The 18,659-nt window shown below is 40.7% G+C and overlaps 1 protein-coding gene across 3 annotated transcripts in view; it reads left to right on the forward strand.

The window, feature by feature from the left end:
• Positions 1–18,659, forward strand: part of ncanb (neurocan b) — a 202,129-nt gene that overhangs the window by 146,146 nt on the left and 37,324 nt on the right. For all 3 annotated transcript variants that reach the window (XM_085152483.1, XM_085152482.1, XM_085152481.1), the window contains exon 12: positions 18,117–18,275. In XM_085152483.1, coding sequence (XP_085008609.1) covers positions 18,117–18,275 — 159 coding nt within the window. The remainder of the gene's footprint in view (positions 1–18,116; positions 18,276–18,659) is intronic.

The following is an 18,659-nucleotide window of genomic DNA, read 5'->3' on the forward strand; positions in this document are numbered from 1 at the left end:
CAAAAAGAAAAAACGCACAAAAGTATAAATGATCTCAGATTCCCTCTTTTTTTCTGTTTGTTGTTTTCATTGTTGACATGCTGACCAAGACTGAGGCTGTAAATATGAAGCCAAAGTGCTAAAAAAAAAACCCACTGCAGTTTCACACACTTGAAACTGTTCCCTAATTGACTGCATATAAAAGGCTGATGTAGCCACAGTGATGGCTTCAAAACAGTGATGCATTCCCAAAGCAACTTAATCATTATTGATTCCCAGTTTTGAAGCTGAAATAATATATCCGAGCAATGGATGATATTTTCATAACTCACCAATTAAAACTTTATGAAGGACTGAAATTACGCAATATTACTGGCAGGTCACTTAGTGTGACATATGGGTGCCAATTACAGTCTACTAGGTTTCACCTGATAGATCATTGGACTCAATTAAGCATGCTAGCATTACATGTAGCTGCTCTCTTACTCCAGACAAAATACAAATGGCAAATGGCTTCTATCCTACACTTGAAGCCTTAAAAATGAAGTCCACAAACCAATGGGTGCTATCACACTGTTATTTTTATTTATTTTTTTGCCATATTTTTCCATTTTCCAGTCCCAGTGAGCAGACACAGACCACAGCTAGGAGGATTAAAAGATTTATTGACAGAACTGAAGGAGTTAACTATGGACAGGTGGACTGTTAAACTAAGAACAGTGTTGTCAGGAAATTCTGGAGGTTTCTGTAGGCATGGAAACAGGCAGTTAGCAAGGACCAGGGAACTATAACAGTTACTGAAGACTAACAATGATTAGTCCTGTGACCTTTTGTGAAGATGGAAGCAGGTGGTGTTGGGAGGCTTATAAGCAAGCAGTCAAGTTTTCAAGTGACTGAAGGTGAATTTGCTGGAGGGTGGACAGGTAGTTGACAAACAGTTTGATTCCACTGTGGAACGAATTCCAGCATGGATGGAGGTACGTAACCTGCTGCATTGTATTCTGCACTTCTTACTGGAATGTGGGAAACAACTCCAATGAACCTGCATACACATTTCAGGTAACTGGAAAACAGGCATGGAGAAAGTGTTACATGCTAGAAAAATGCAAGTGCAAAGACTAAACTGGGAGAACCAATATCCCACCACTGCTCACAATCTTGAGCAGTAGCTACGGTCAGTGCTTAAAAACACAAAGTTTGATTAGGGAATGCGTTGCAATTGAGCGACCGGATTGCTCCACCTGTAGGCAAAGCACAGATGGACCCACCTCTCAGCTTGAGAACACAGAGTCAGAAAAAGGGAAAGAGAGGAAAGAGGAAGGAAAATGAAAAAAACAAAAACAGTGCATGCCCGGATCCTGACAACAGTCTATGAATGTGTACATACATCCCAAAACAGCCAAAACACTCTACCTATCCCTGTATCCATCTAAATGCAATGTTTTCCTGCATGTCTATTCATTAAATGGCTGCTTAGATTGCAGCTGAACACTTTCATTCAGGCAGTGAAGTCAGTGTGACACATAACAAAGTTACAAAACCAACAGCTTAATAAGTTTAAAATCCAATCCACTGGAAATACCTTCTGCCTCCCCCTCTCAGTGTTCCTTTATAGAACAATAATCTACAAATTAGAAATAAAAAGCCTGCCTTAAAAGGATTGTGTTGCTAATTAATCCCAAGATGTCTGGTCACTGCTTGGTTATCTTTGAGAAATGTGTTTGCTGCCACCCTAAACACACAGCGTGCCGGCAAGGAGTGGCTCGCATGTCATCCGTCTTCTCTGACACCCCTTTCTGTTCCTCGTACGCCAGATCATTAATATGTATTGTGTTGTTTTTGGAAGGACGTGCTACAACTTAGTAGGCTGCACAGCTGTTAGTGGAAAGCGTGACCGGTGAGTGCTGGTTGAGCACATAAACGAGCATGCCAGAGGTTTCTCCCAGAGGTGTGTTGGTGATGATTGCAGCCATCAGAAGGTGCAGCAAAAACATCACATGCCACAACCATTCATTGAAATCCAATATAAATTCAGTGGAAGTCAAATTGTTCCAGACAGGTTGGCTCACCTTTTCGACTGGCATACACATTGTCAAACACACACAAGCATACATTACATATACGAGCACAGACCTGAAATACTAAGTTGTTTCTGACAGGAAAACAAAAACTCAGAGCATTACAGGGAAGGGGAAGCAAAGTAGAGCACAACCTGGCAAAGAGGATGCCAGGTGAATCTGGGACAGAGAGCTATGAAGACTTTTGAATATGTCAATTCCAACAGCAACACCAGTGCTGCAGATTGGAAGCAGACAATCTAGTGAAGCCTACACACTGCGGCTAATGAGGAGCAGAGCAGTCTGAGTCGACTAATAGTAGGAAGTGTCTCAGAAAGCACCAGGTGCAGTCCTCCAGTCGATCTGTCACTGCTCAAGTTTTTAAATCACTTCCTCACACTAACTAATTTCCTCTTATACCAGTTTACCTTTTTCTCTTCCTTACACTGAAACAGATCTTGTAATTTTGAGTTAGGAGGGATAATTATTTGTGCACTTTTTTACAAGGATTGTGGGGGGAATATTTTTCCTCCGTCGTCCCCAAAAAAACTACCCACATTCTGCACCTAATGATTTAGGTCCACTATCACCACCTCACTAACCTCAGTGGCCTAACCCATCCTCTTGTTAATGTGCTTTAAGCACAATCTATTCATAATTTCATGCAACTTCATACATTCGTCTGTTTACGGGCTTTTGGAGAGTATTACTACTAGAAAGTATTTTTTAGAAGTATAGAAAACATACTTGGGCTAAACTGAAAATGACTAATATTCTGATGGTTTGGAGATAAAAACAGAGGAGACCTTTGCTCCTCATCTTGGTTGCTGCATTAGATATTACCTGGTTTTTACACTTGTACTGCATCCCTAAACTAAAAATCTGAATTTCCCAGTGGAGCTGTATGTGAGTGTGTAAAATGTGTAATCTGAATCTGGGAGACTGATGATTAAACTGTCTTTTATCCAGTGAATTCCTTGGGAGCGAGTGGCCTGCTTTATGCACACTGTGACCAAGCAGCAATTTCACATAAAAAGTATTTACAGTTGTGATAAAGTGTCAGATGCAGAAAACCTCCTTCTGTGTGTTACATGTACAAAAGGTCAATAACTGCAAACATTATCCTAAGAAATATTTAAATCAGTGTAGAAAACTGGTATAATGGATTTCTAGGTCATTCTTTCAGATTTATTGTATGAAAGGTGTAATCAAAAAACAGGATTTTAATGTATTTCTAAATACCTGATCTGTAATGGTGCATAATACTAAGTAAAGCTTTAAAATAAGAAAAAGTACAAAGTGCAGTAACTGTGTTCAAAATGAAGTGGAGTAAAAGCAGGAAGCAGCATAAGATGGAAATAAAGTAAAACTGAGTACATTCACTCAAGTACTTTATTTATGTTTAACATAGTTACATTCCTACTGGTTTAATGGCTTTGATGCTTCCCATACCTCCACCCCAAACACCTTCCTGCATTTAAATTGAATTATGTAAGTGCAAATTGTTTTTGAAGGCTAATGAATGCATGGAACTTAAAAGCCAGTATCTCAGATTTTGTTTTATTTTTATTTAATTTTATTAATAGTGCTCTCTGTACGGAGCCCCGCAGGGGACATGGGAGAAAAAAATTAAGATGGACTTTTGCGAGATCTTGCAAAAGTTTTGCGAGATCTCGCAAAAGTTGAATTCCAACAATGGCGGCAGCTACTTAGTTGTAATATTACTCTTTCTGGGTCACAAAATACACTTTTAAGATATTTTGAGGCGTGAATGTAGTTGTGTAAACGTCAGATACCTGCTCGGTTTACAAGACATCACATATTTGCAAAAGTGCTCCGATGTTTTCGGAGATCTGACACCCACTATCACAAAGCTAACGGGAGGCCGAGACCTACTACAGCCGGGAGGAACACCACTTTCCCAGCACATCGTGCCTCGACCTCCCGGTTGGCTTCGAGCTGGCGTCCTCCAAAGAATGTGGCTAAAACTTTTGCGAGATCTCTTAATTTTTTTTTCTCCCATGTCCCCTGTGGGGCTCCGTACTCTCTGAAATGTATAGTATTTTCTAAGTTTAAAATGAAGGAGACTGCTTTGTATGATGACGAGGTCAGGCATTGTTGCAAAAGTCAGTCAAAAAAGTAATCACAGGGAAGCGACGGTTTGCTTCAGTGGTGAGCAGGTGACCAAACGCTGTATGACTAACGAGTAGTAGGCCTGGGTTCAAGCCTCGGACCTTCACAGCATAAGAGATTGTGATGCAGTTATATCTATTTTTTTCTTTGACGTGCTGCAATAATACAAAATCTATAAAGTTATTCACACATTCAGATTTCTTCTGAGTCAGATTCATGCCAGGTTTTGCCCATCCCAGGCCAGTTCGTCTTCATCACGTCAAACTGGCCTCTTGGCAAGATGATTCCATTCTGGAAATCCCGTAGGTCAATTCAGATGTTTTCTCTACTATTGTAACACTAAAGTGCAGTGTTGCGGTGTATTTTCACTGCGTCTGAGACAAACAAATAGAGACAATGTGTCTTGGTGTAATTCGTGGCGGAGCTGCAGCCTTTCTTCTCTGACTGAGACAAGCAGAGTGTACTGAAAGTTTACAGCTACACTTGTTACTGTGAGTGCAATCATCACAACCTTTGTGAGTAAAACCCAGACCCAAATGTTCATCCAAATGGTGATGAACTGTATTTCTAACTACTTTGCCATCCACTCCACTGCATTTATGTGACAGGCATAAATGTAATGGACTTTATGCAAATGATAACTTTATTTACCCTTCTAAACAAGTACTTAATGTCCTCTTTTTATTGTATGAGCTTACATTGTTTGCCTAACAGACTGGTCTGTGTGAACAAGTTCAAGCTGGCCAGTAGCTACAGCATCTCCTCCAGTCCCATAATGGTCACAAACTTGCACTTACGTGTTTCAAAAAGACCACTAGGTTAAAACGAACTGTTAAAAAACGATCTAAAATGAAAGCTGCCTGTGTGTGACTAAACTGCTTCAAATTTTCTAAATTGTTTTAAACTTAGCTCCAGGCTAAAACAGCAGCCACCCCCACTCATTCTTCAGCTGCATTAGGCGGGTGCTTGCTACATCAGCTGCAGAGGGAGGGGGAGAAATGAGTGATAGTGGATGTCTGTCTTCATCATTTCTTCTAAACTTCAGTGAACTTCATGTCAGAAATATGATTTAGTTTTCTGACATTTTGCATTTGTTTCTGGTGAGTTATTATTTTGTGACTTTGAGGGTTGCCCTAAACTGCTCTGGAAACTTTTACTGGTTCTTTTCGTTATTCAGAGTATTAAAAAAAACAATTTTAGGGGGATCACTAAAGTAAAGATAATATTATATTTGTAGACCTGGTTAATAGTGTTTCCTTGACTATATTAAAGCAGAGAACCACTGCCATCTTCAACCTGCATTTTCAGAGCCTAAGCCCTCCAGAAACTTGGAGAATATTTGTCTCTACAGTCTTGGTCTGCCACTGTACCCTCAGCACTTTGGCTAGACGTGTGGTAAACAAGCCCTGGTTTGCTGTTTAAGGTCAGCCTCTTCTTGTTCAGGTGAGAACAGAGACGTCTGAATGGACACAGCGTTGTTTTGATTCTGACAATACTGCTGCTGTCTAAACTGGCGAAAAGCTTGACTCATAATTAAATTTTGTGCATCCTGTGGGTCTTTAGAGGCGATTACCGCTAATGAAGATCCAAGCGTTCAAATAATATGTCGACCAAGACGTGTGCAAGACTGAGAAGTGAGGGAGCTGAAGCTTCTTGGATTACCTCGCCCACAGCAATCTCCTGAAGGAAAACGTGAGAAAGTCAGGTGAACGCACACAGAGGCAGGTATTCACATAGAATATCCCTGAGGTTTTGCCTAATCCTGGCAGAGGCTTTTCAAATTGAGCAATAGCGAGGCTTGCTCTCACTCCATATGCTAGTGTGTTCAACACTTGCCAGTTCTATCTCCAAGCAGTAAACCTTGAGAGATGAGAGGTAATTTTTTTCTCATTCAGGGTGCTTAATTAAACAATGTTCCTGAAGCAACTATTATCCTCCTCCCCGAATGAAATAAAGTTCAGGCTGAAGAGAAAGAAAATGTGGAGAAGAGAGCAGAAACAGAAAGGAAGCATCTGAACAGGTGCTAAGAAAAGATGAAAAGAGAGGAAGTGTGTTCCAGTGGTGTGCATTAATGAACATTTCGGATGGAAGGTTGTAAAAAGTAATACTTTGAGGTGCGCTGGAGGTTTACCGCGATTCTGTTCTTCTTCTTTCTGATATTCCCAAGAAAATTGTACTCTGATATTGAAGTTCTGAAGCCTGCCTTGCAGTATTACAATCTCTTTTGTCTTTCATTTGTTGCTATCTCAGAGTTCATTTTCAGCACAGAAAGTTTTCCACGTAGGAATTTACCCTGAATTTCAACCACAGATGCAGGTTCCAGGTTTGTACCTCTTCACACAGCATTACCTTTGAGTAATAACACAGAACCAGTCACTTGGGGGTATTACTTTCAAGTAATATGCATTTTATTAACTAATTTGGTTTTAATGGGGGAAGTCATTATTTGATCCCCTGCTGAATTTGTAAGTTTTCTCTCTTATAATGTAATGAACAATCATATTTTATCATAGTTACATTTTAATTAAGAGAGAATTCATCTCAGTGCTTCACTGTGTTCTCTGGGTCATACTCAGCATTTTTCTTCCTCGATGAGTCGAGTTGATGCTAACGAGTTAGATTATAGTTTCATCTTTTCCCCAAGCCTCTTTGAACCATTTAGATGTTCACTGGCAAACTTGACACAGACGGGAGGACCTTGCGGGTGTTGCAAGATTTCAATCCATTACAGTGTAGTGTGCTACCAATGGTGTTCTTGGCAACTGTGATGCCAACTGCCTACAGATCTTTTACAAACTCCTCCCATGTAGTTCTGGGCTTGTCCACCACCTTTCTCATTCTTACCCTATGGTCATTTATACTTCTTCCACTTCCAAATAATTGACAGCTGTCACTAGGGATGGGTATCGTTTAGGTTTTATCCGATACCAGTACCAAACCGGTGCTTTTGAAACGGTGCCGGTGCTTAAACGGTGCTCAAACTGGTGCTTAAAGAATGGAGAACACAAAATTGGTCCAAAAACCTCACATGTTTAGTTGTTTTTTTGTAAAAAGATAACAATGTTAGCCTTTTCTGCAGCTATGGGGCATATATGGTATCATTCTTGGCTGGAAGCAGTGCTTAAACAATGGAAAAAACACAAACTTTGTCCAAAAACCTCTCATGTTTAACTGTTTTCCACTTTTTCTTTGGTCATTTTAGCCTTTTTGGCCAGGGTGAAGGGAGTATCTGCCATCAAACAAGCAGACAGCCGCATGTAACTACGACGGTGTTTGCTAGTTCACCTTACATGTATTAATGTAATAACGTGGTTAGCCTACTCAACGTAAATTACACACGAACAACATTAAGCTACTCACGCAGAGAAGAACGGCTGCTGCTGCATCATCATCCGTTATCATTTCTGCTACACTGGCAGGGCTAGGGGCCAGGACTCTCCTCTTCGGGTTTTTGGGGGATTTTCTATTTTGCTAACTCCGGGTCCAATAACAGGCACCACACCCGCAGTAGATGTGCTCGGTGTGAGGTCTCGCAGCAAGCTATCAAATACGGCACATTTCTCGGCTTTTAAAAAAAACGCTATGCGTCGCCAGGTGTTTCATCAGATTTGAGGTGTTACCTCCTTTGACAGTATCACAGTATCAGCTTAAAGCACTTGTTGCAGGCTGCTGAGTTTGCATCTTTTGCTGTGAAGTACAGCCAGACTTTAACCGCTTCGCCTTGGGCATTTTTAATCTGTAGCTCTGCTCTAAAAGAACGTACGTACCTGGACCCGCCTACTATCCTCGGAAACGTAAAATGATTGGCTAGAATCTAAAGTGTATCACAGGAAAAAAAGCACTGAAATAAAGCACCGAAATGTGCGCTGCTTTTCGGTCTGGTTACCGGTATCCGGTGCCATCATGGCACCGGATACCGGTACCCATCCCTAGCTGTCACCTTCTCACCCAATCTTCCTGCTGATTGTCTTGTAGCCCATTCCATCTTTGAGCAAGTCTTCAATCGCATCCTTTCACAGCTCTTTGGTCTTGCCCATGGTACTGGAGAAATCGTAATGAGAGAAACAGATATTAGGAACAGGTGTGTTTTTAGAAACATAGGCTGAGATCAGCTGTATTTGTAATCAATTGATTTATTGATTTCTGGGTGGGTTGTATGGGATAAAATACGTATTTGCACTCATTGATGTGCAAATAATGTTATCACTTTTATTTAATGTGGGTTTTTTCCTAGATTTTTGATGATATTCTTGTAAGTGAGCAAGCTTAAAAATTCAGCAGGAAATCAATTATTTCCCTGCACTGTAAAAGCAATCATCAGATCTTTGTTTTGATAGAGCCAGGTGGGTGCTTTTCAGTGTGAACATAATGGCAGGTCTCTTCCCCTACTTCAGTGCAAACATCTGACAGTCACTGTGTTCCTGTGTTGTACGCAATAATAACCAATCTGTTGTTTGTTTGGTTTTTTTATTGGTCTAATTTCCCAAAATGTTTTATGTGGTTTTTCAGATGGTAGTTAAAACACAAATGTGCTGAAGTCATAATTCAGTTGTAGAGTTTTATTTTTCTGGCTGTGTGATTCCTGGCAATTCTCTTAAACTCTATTTTGTTCATTTGAGGCTGATTAACAAATGATTAGCAAACAGATGCCTGTTTATACATCCAGCTGACACGGCTAATGGTTTTAGGACACTTCATTAAAAATACCCAGTGGCCACTGTACAGGCTCTCCACGGTTTCCAATATCTGTCTCTTTAGGAGAGATTCTCCGGTACTAATTTTCCAGTGCTAATTTTCTCTGTCTAAGACAAAGGGCAACTTCAAGAGCTAATTAAAAAAAAAGTGGCAAAAACTGCAGTTCCTCCATGTGCCACTGGAGGTTCACTCCAAACAGTAGCCGCCTAAGTTAAAATGTTCAGCTTTGCAGCACTCAAAAAAACATTTACACTCTGGTACAAGAAAGGCTTTGGGATCTATTAAACAAAATTATAACTCATTCACCTGGATACTAGAGGCAGCGTTGATTGGCACATCTTATCTTCAGTAATTGGAGTCACTGAAGTGGACGCAACTATTTTGACTGTAGAGTTATATGTATATCTGTACTTTGCACCTAAACGGTTTATGGATGCAGCTGGCTAATCAAACTTGTTAGTAATGTCTGATTAACTAATGCTAGCTTTTCATAAGGTAACTTCTGGCTCTAGAAAAAGAAGCATTGAAGCTTTAAAAAGGCAGAGTCCAAAACCAGTCAATGACATCACGTTGGCTATGTTTTATTCTTTCTCTAGTCTAAACACTGGGTTTGGATGAGCTTTTTGCTTCCTACTGCTGGGAATGCTGCTGATCAGAATGTTGAAATTCAACTACAATTCTAAGCACAGTTAATCTGCTAAAGTAAGTTGACCAGCAGCTTTTAGAAGTCCTCTCCTCAAGATGAGGTCATCTACCTTAATAATAGTACTCAGGTCTTGATTAAAACATACCATTTCTAATTAATATTCTAAACTTTTAAGATGATCTTTGTGTGTACAATTTGAATCACTGTTAGTTATTCAGGTTTTCCCAATGTGTTACTTTTTTTTTATTCTTTTAAGCTGTGTCTTTAACATTTTCGTTTTGCTAATATGTTTAATCAGTGATTTAGTTTGGAATGCTTAAAAAGGACTTTTCATTTGGTACCTACTCGGATTGACTCGCCACAACTCAACTCGAATCGACTGGTTTTCCATTACAGTTTAGTATTTCCTAATGGTCATTGTCATAGCAACATGGATAAGCATCCCGCAACGTAATTAATATACAACACAAACACTACCACAAAGGTGGACGTAAAAGCAAGAATATATCTGCTCGGTCTGTGGCTTTTCGTCAGACTCGGGGACCATGGTGTTGTTTTTTTGTAGCTATTTCCCTCATTGCCGGATTTCAGAAATGGCAGTTTTGATTTTCATGAACAAGACACTCATGACTCATCTAGTGACTCTACTGACTAACCAATCAGTGGCATGCAGTCGGTCATATTTTAGTACCTGTTTGGATCGCTTGAAGCCCCAGCCAAGCAGGTACTAAAAAAGTACCTGCTACCAGGTACTATGACGTAATATAAAAACCCTGAAAACTGTAGCGAACTGTGCTGAGTCGATTCGAATAGGTAGTAATGGAAAAGAGGCTATACTGTGAAACACTGCTGTTGACATTTGCTATCCGGTCGTTAAGTGATGACGTGATGAATCCTACTTCCGGGCCTAAAGTAGTCTGCGTTTAATATGGCTTTTGTGTTGTTAACATGTTTAATGTTTTGTATTTTCTTCTATTTAATCTCAAAAAACTCCTAAAACAGTCAGTGATCACTGTTGACTTCCCTCGGCTTTTATTACTGCTAATCATTTATTTAAGCTCAGTTTTTAAAACCTTAGGATGTAACTACAGCCCAGCCCATGCAGCAGTATATGAATGACTAACCTCGTATTGTGGATGGATTATCTCAGTTGTTCTCCTGGCTGAAGTTTGGTCCTTTTACAGCATCCTGCCATGCGATTACATTTGTTCCTGACCACCGAGAACACTCACGTTAACTTTTATCGAGTGGAAAAAAAGTTAGCTTGTTTATATTATGCTAACATAGCTGTGTTGCTAGCGGTCACGTAGCACATCATTATATACCAGCTAGCCAAACTTCAGTAACCCTACAAACGTCACTGCTGTTTAGTTTTCTGTCTTCATTTATGTTGGAAGTGATAACAGAGCTGTACGTTTTAATTTTTTTCCAAAACCCCGCAGTCAGGACATGCTATATTGTATTTAGATAGAAGCTAGCGAGCTAACTTCTTGCTAACTTCTAACTCAGTTAAATGTCATAAATTCCGTTTTCATGGATGTCTGGATGTGAAACTCAATTGTTACACCTGGTAGAGCAGAACGCTGATCATTTTATTAAAGATGAAAGACTTTAGACAGTTTTTCAACTCTCAGTAATGCCACAGTGATTGTTTGATATATGGACCTGCAGCGGAGTTTAGGCCCAGACACGGCTAGTGACGTCAGACTTAACGACCGGATAGAGGTAAACTGACATGATTTAACAACCAGTCAGGTAGCAATTTTCACAATTTAAACAACTAGAAAAAACTTAGATAGGGTGGTAACTCTCTAGTGATTTAGTTGCAAATAACTTCTTTCATTTAAACATTGACATGTGTCCATTGTTTATTTGAATACTAACGTCTGATTTAGACTTCTGAGGTAAATCTCTCTGTATAACATAACCTACATAAGTGGTTGATATTGTTGCCAACAGAAGAAACACAGAGGGAACTTAAGCTGCTACTAAACGTAGCAAAAACATAAACTAAAACAGGATGCAAAAGTGAAACCCCTGACCATAATAAACATAAGGCAAAACAGGAGTCAGGGACTCAAAGGTTTTATGGAGAATTAAGCTTACAGTGTAGCAGAATAAAGAAATCAAAACCCAACAAACACAGAATTGAAACACTTGGAATAACAATAGAAACTCAACAGAAGCCCAAATTCACTTATATTCTCAAGGCATTCAAAACCCCAAAACATTACACTTTGTTAATTAATGCATGTGGGCACCAGTTTAATTCACTAGTTAAGCAGGCAACCAGTTGTGATGCAGCAGCCTGGGCAGGCAAAAATGTAAAAATTACACAGTACATACTTCTTTTTTTTTAAGTGTATTATACAGTAATAAAATGTGACCTGTCACCTGCTATAGGTGTGTTTACCTACCTTAAGCTTTACATTAGCTGCAAGCCTTTAAAGCCATTACCGGCCTACTCCTCTTAGAATAACACTGGCAAAGATGCAGACAATGGATGTACACCGATATATTAACATCATATGCTAAGTGCACACTGTGCCCACCCGTATAAAACGGACCAGCTGTGTGCCTGCTGTGTGAATTGTTGCCTTTTCCGTCTAAAGGCTCCTGCTGCCCTCTCTTTTACCTCAGCCTCCTACATCAGCATCAATCTGCAAAGACACATCTATGGGATAATTATGCAGAATGAGCGCTCAGACTGGCATCAGTCATTCATGTTGCACTCTGAAGCTTTTTTTACTGTAACATCCATTACTCCTAATTGTGAGAATCACACTATTAGAATGTTCCATTAATCAATGCAGCACTCATAATGCCCATTATTAATTCCTCAGCCAGTGGCACATTCTCGTCACATTCTCACCTTTATCAGCAGATTCTCGCCGTCTCTCTCACTCATTCCCTCTCTCTCTGGACTCCTGTCTTCTGCCCTCTTGCAAATGGCAACACTGGCCTGTCAGCCTTCAAAGTCTCAAACGGGGAGAACACAAAATGGCAGCACACGCAAACACGCGCAAACGTGAGCACATGGCGTTTCATCATTCAGGAGATCTAAAAGAGGCGAGTAGCAGCAGAAGTATCACTTGGTGATGTGGATAAACGACCCAATCAGTCAACTTGGAAGCGTATGGCCTTTTATTTCCTAACTGCTGTTCACTAAAGTCTGTGGGAATATTAATCGCTGAAATGTACCCCCTACGTCTCCCTCCTCCTGACAGAGGGAAAACGGGAAAAAGAAGACGACTTGAATAATGTCTAAATATTTGAAGAGGTTGATGTGATGTCTGGCTTTGAGCCTCACTGTCAGCGAGTGGGAGAAGAAATCAGCAGAGACTAGGTTGAAGATCTGAGGGGGAGAAAACATGCCTGTTTATTTTTGATCTCTCCTTTTTCTTTCTCTCTGTCTTGCTTTACTTTCGATTTCTTTTTCTGTCTCTCTCTTCTCTGCCCTCCCACACTGTGGCTCACTGCTTTCTTAGCTCCCGTTTTTCGTTCTCCTCAGACTCCACTTTTTTTCTCAAGCCTATGTAGAAGCCTATGAAAAGCCCCTGTTCTAAAATGACTGGTTAATGCCTAATTGGGAGCAACGGTAACCTTAAATACTCACTGACTCCCACTGTGGACCCTATAGCAGAATGTGTGTGAGTCAGTCAGTGTGTGTGTGCGTGTGTGTGTTTTGTCTCTCTCTTTGTGACACCTACCCTGATTCTCCTGTCCCTGTTCCTGTAGATAACAACCCTTTCTCCACTTCCATGAGCCAAACTGGACTCACTCCTGATTGTAATACAATGTACCAGCTGCCATGTGGGTAAACACTTTGTGCAGGTAGCTAGCGGATGTGATGACAGAGTGAAAGAGTGTGTTTGCGGTCAGCAGAGGAAATGACAGCAGCAGTGACTGATTTTTGGTCCCAGAAGACCAAAGATAACACTGTGCTGGCAAATGCTAATCGACTTTGTGTGTTCAGAAGTGTACTATCTGCACGAAGGACGGCTGGAGAATTCAGCACGTCCCCTGCGAAGCATCCCTAATCCATCCCTTTCCTTCCTTAGGGCTCATCATAGACTGTATATAAAATACTGCATCAAACATTCATATAGTAGCTTTATGCCAGCAAAATACTGCATAGTCAGTCATGTGAAAGCTCTGTGACAGCATTTTGCAACTTTTTGGAACTTTTTTATCTTTTGGTCTCACCCACGTGGTAAGAAATATAGATACAGTTACAAAGTAATGCACCAGGGATGTGCGGCTGCATGGATTTGGCTGATTATAGATGACACTGGGTTGCACTGCAGAAAAAGTTGAGCCAGGTTCAACTTATTCAACTGTGTTGTTTGGCTGGAGCCCAGGGGTGCAGCATCAACAGCATAGCCATATCCAAACAAATGAAAAAGCTTTTCCACACAGGCCTTCTGTTGGTTGAGCAGTCTGTTCTTTTTCCTTTGAAGATTATTTAAGCAAGCATTAAGGGGGGGGAAAGGCTATTGGCGTCCTATCACTAATAAACATGCAGGCTTAGGGAACCAAGAATTAAAGACAAATGTTTGTCGGGGGTATTTTGCTGTTTTATGCTTCTTTTTTTCTTTTTCTGTTTTTACTGTATGATCTTGAGTTCATTGAGCTTCATAATACTTAATGAAACTTTTTATGAGTCATGAAAAAAATTTAAACGACCACATTAGTCATCTTTATTTTGAATGAAAGTAAAAGACAGAGATAGCTTTATATTTTATATACAGACAGATTTATGAACACTTTCAACTGGTCTGTGCAAATCAACAAGTTATTTTTGCCTCTACCAGCCAATGCCTTTTCATGCTCTGTAACAAGAAGAGTGCTGTTAATGGACTTCAGTTCTCTCACCTTTATCCCTTGCCTTTGCTCTCTGTTGCAGTCATTAGTGATTTTTAACATTTCTGTTCTCAAGAGCTTTAAAGTGGATTTCACTCAAAGATGCCTCAAAAGCAAAAGCCATTAGATTCTTATTTTTTCATCAGTGATAGCCAGGAAGTTATATTTTTAGGTTAAATAGTGTTTCTTAGAGTGTCAGCTGAGCTTACATGTGAGGGTTTTCACTTATTGAGACAAAACCATTTTTACCATCTTTTTTGTTTGTAAAGGAAAAGAACCAGCAGCACTAAGTCCCCATAATGTGAAAGCCAATTCATTCTAAAATGAGCAACAACCTCCACATAAATCCAAACGTGATGTTAAAGCCGGGCTCATCTTGTTCTGAAGCAGCGGGGCGGACCAGAGAGCCAGTGAGCTGCCCAGAGGAGGCTGAAACTGTTAAAATGGCTAATTGGGTTTCATGTCATTAGCGCGTTTTGAGGTCATCAGATTAATTCCCCAGACTACCAAGAGACATTTGAGCAGGAAAAGAAATGAGGTGATACTCCACATTTACATCATTTACAATACAGTAGTAGCCAAATGTGTGCTCATCTTACACCACTGCCCAGAAGTCAGTGTTAAACAAAACCAGGGTAATCTGGAAAGCAGTCCTCTTGATGATTTTAATAAAATGACCATGCTTTATGAGTAAGTCATCACAAGACGATAAACCTGATCAGACATTTGATGGAAGATTTTGGGCTCTGACACATCCAGAGATACTATAGACCAGCGGTTTTTGTGCCACAGGCCGGTTTATGTCCGAAAATGTTTTTACAGACCGACCTTTAAGGTGTCACGGATAAAAACAACAAAATAAAACCAGTACCGGTACCAGAAAAAAAGAAGATGTATTCATGACACACTAGAAAAAGACCCAGTGAAACTGAGTTAACGATAAAAAAATAATGATAACGACCAATGAAAACCCTGAAAACCATAAATTTCACACCCGAGCCTCAACTCTCGCGGCCCGTTACCAAATGACTCACGGACCGGTCTGCGGCCTGGGGATTGGGGACTATGCTGCTATAGATCCATTTCTTGTGGAGGGGTTGTGCTTTTGCAGGTGTGAATATATCTTTCTGTGGACAGATTTAATCAATGCTTTTGCCACAAAACTTTAAAGTTGTACATTTGAAAAAAAAAAATTGAAAAAAATTGAACAAGTGGTTGAGTTTGAAGATGGTAATGCTACAACCCATAAATAGTAAAAAGATGCTGCAAAGTGTGACAAGGAGGCCATTTTTATCTCAAATATAGGATAAATCATCAAGTATCTAAATTATACTCTCCCAGCAAGTACTCAAGGAAAACAGTGGTCTGAAGATTCGCTGCTGTACTTTTTGTGACTAAAATGTATTTATATAGAGATGTTTTTTGTAGGTTAATGATTCACATCAAACAGCTGGCATTTTAAACCTCATTTCATATGTAAGGAAGTGCTAAATCTTCTCGTTTTAATAAGTATATGTTGATCCATGTCTTGTGGACGCTCAAATCTCACTTCCTTTAGTCTGTCTTCCTTAAAGATGATCTGCTTTGGGTTAGGCATTAGTCATCCTGCCCAGTGTATCCATGTGCGCTTTGCTGTGACAAGATTTTGGATGTTTTTTGGGGTTTTTTTCGTAATTGCCGTAACCAACATATTAGACTTTAAAATAAGAACAAAGTGGGTCGGCTTTTTTCAAATGATGAATATTCAAAAACATCAGCCTTGCCCATATGAAATCCTTTAAAAAACCGACCCTGTTTTATTAGTAAGTCAACACAACGCGATGAACCTGATCAGACATTTGATGGAGGCTTTTGGGCTCTGACGCCATTTTATACTCAGCCCAGTAAAAACATATTGTTAGCAGCCCAGATATGTGTCTGACCTTTGTGTGACTACAACTCATTTTAGAGAATGGACTTCTTGTTTTATGTAGGAACCGATTTTCTTCAGGCCTCCTGCAAGGGGTTGAATGAATGCATGTCAAAGAGGCCAGTGGATGTATGTTGAATTTTAAATAGTGGAGAGTGCCACCGGGGCTTTAACGAGTCAGATAATTGGACAGGCACTTGCCATGACAAATTTCACCGACATACTGTGTGCAAACATTATTGTCATTAATCGTTTCTCTGCATCTCTTTCTGGCCCCACGTGCACATGCATTCAGCCAACATGATCATCTGTCTATTATTTTAATGACATAGCACTGCTCTATGTTTATTGTTTGAGACACGATAAAGAAATGATCTTCTAAGCCTAAAGTACAAATATCCAGTAACATGTTGTTGCATGGTGGGTAGACTGTAGGAGTTTGCACACTGTGCAGCCGTTTTATACTTTGCTCGTTATTGTGGCTGACTGACAGTAAGTTTGTCACTCTAACACTCAGAAGAGATACTTGTCATCTTCTGAGTCACCTAATGCATTAAGCAGCAAAAAAGAAACAATGGTTCTGTATTTCATAAGTTTGGACTTTTATATTAATTCAAGGAGAGTTTTTCCAAACTTCACTTTCAGAAAAAAAACGTAGCTCTACCTGAGGAGGCGGTGTTACGGTGACCCAGTGCATTGCGTTTTGTGAACTTGCGTCATTGCACTTCACAGCAGAGTACCTCAATGTTCCTGAACACTCTGAAAGGAGGAGAGCTTAACAGTATAAAAGGCAAAGGTTTGGAAGCCCTTCTTTAATATTCCTGTAAAGAAAAGCTTTCATTACGGACTCCTTTCCTCTTGTCTTCTCTCTTCTCTGCTCTCCCTCTTCTTTCCATGGCCAAGACAGCATCTCTCTGCATACTAAGCAGGGCCCCATACGGCCCAATTTGCACTGCCCAATTTACTGGTGTCGCTTCACATTTGTTGGGGGGAGAAGCTGAGGCCATTTCCCTGATCCTCACAAAGAGGGAAGGGGCACGAGAGATGGTGAGGATGAGGGAAAACTGGAGGTGGCTCAACTGACAGATCGAGCCTGAACCACATCAACTATGACATTTAAACTTATACACGTATATTCGCGGACACACATGCGCGCGTGCACAGTCCAAAGCGTAAAATGAGAAGCCAAACACACACCGCATTACAACTCACAGTTGCACAGCTAACCCCCAGAGAGATGAGGAGAGAATAGATGGGAAAGATGAAGGGAAAGAAGGAGGAAGGGTTTGGGGGGGTGGGGATGAGAGGGAGGGACAGACACTGTGCTGACAGGGCTGTGACAGGGCTTAATTACCAAGCGAGCACTGCACACTGGAAGCAATTTCTAAGGATTGTTGTCATTTGAATAGATTAAAACGCCCTTTCACTGGACTAAGCTGTCTCACCAGCGACTTGCCTCTGCTGTAGATGAAAAGTCCGAGGCAAATCAAAGAGGAGAAGACACCAGCAGAGCCAGAAATGGAGGCAAGGAGGCAGAGAGGGGTGTCACAGAGGGCACTAACAGCAACACCATGTAGGGTTTTTTTGTTTGTTTGTTTTTTGCTGCAGAACAGGAACATGTTGTGCGTGGATGCAAACATAAACACTAAATTAATGATGGTCTCCCTCTCTTAATGCCCAAATCGTCCTACCTCTTTCCCGTGCAGCACCATGTGGGTGTTTTAACAATTAAAAAAAATCTTACTTGTCTTCCCATGTGGATTTAAATTGACTAATAACTGTCTTTTTCAATTATCTTCCCCTTCTCTTTCACTACCCTCCCACATATCCGCAGACACCGAAGGCTGCGAGCACACATGGAGGAAGTTTCACGGCCACTGCTACAGATATTTCACACGCAGACACACCTGGGAGGACGCTGAAAAGGACTGCAGGGAGCACAATGGCCACCTGGCCAGTATCCACAGTGTGGCTGAGCAGAACTTCATCAGAGGTGAGTAAGGAGAAACGGGACAATAGCAGATTTGGCACCGAGTGCAGCTCTGTCTGATGTTGTTACTCTGCAGAAAAACTAAAGTTAGGAAGACAAATTTGGACGTTCAAGGGCCAATGAGTCTTGCTATTTTTCTGCAATGTTAGATGACAGCTCACTTGAGCATGCCCGAGGTTAGGTGGATATAAAATCTCCAAGTTGAAAGCTCGGTTAATGAGACTCTAGCAACTTTGACACAGCCATTCTAGGAGCTAAATGCTAACAACAGCGTAGTAACAGCAGCACCATGCTGATGCCACCTCCCTAGTGTTTCCGCCTCATGTTTACCATGTTCATTGTCAGGAGCTGAGGCCTATGTGCAGTTCTGTTTGCAGCATAGCCGTC

The sequence above is a fragment of the Neolamprologus multifasciatus genome, chromosome 23 (assembly GCF_963576455.1).
Source record: "Neolamprologus multifasciatus chromosome 23, fNeoMul1.2, whole genome shotgun sequence".
Taxonomy (NCBI): Eukaryota; Metazoa; Chordata; class Actinopteri; order Cichliformes; family Cichlidae; genus Neolamprologus; species Neolamprologus multifasciatus.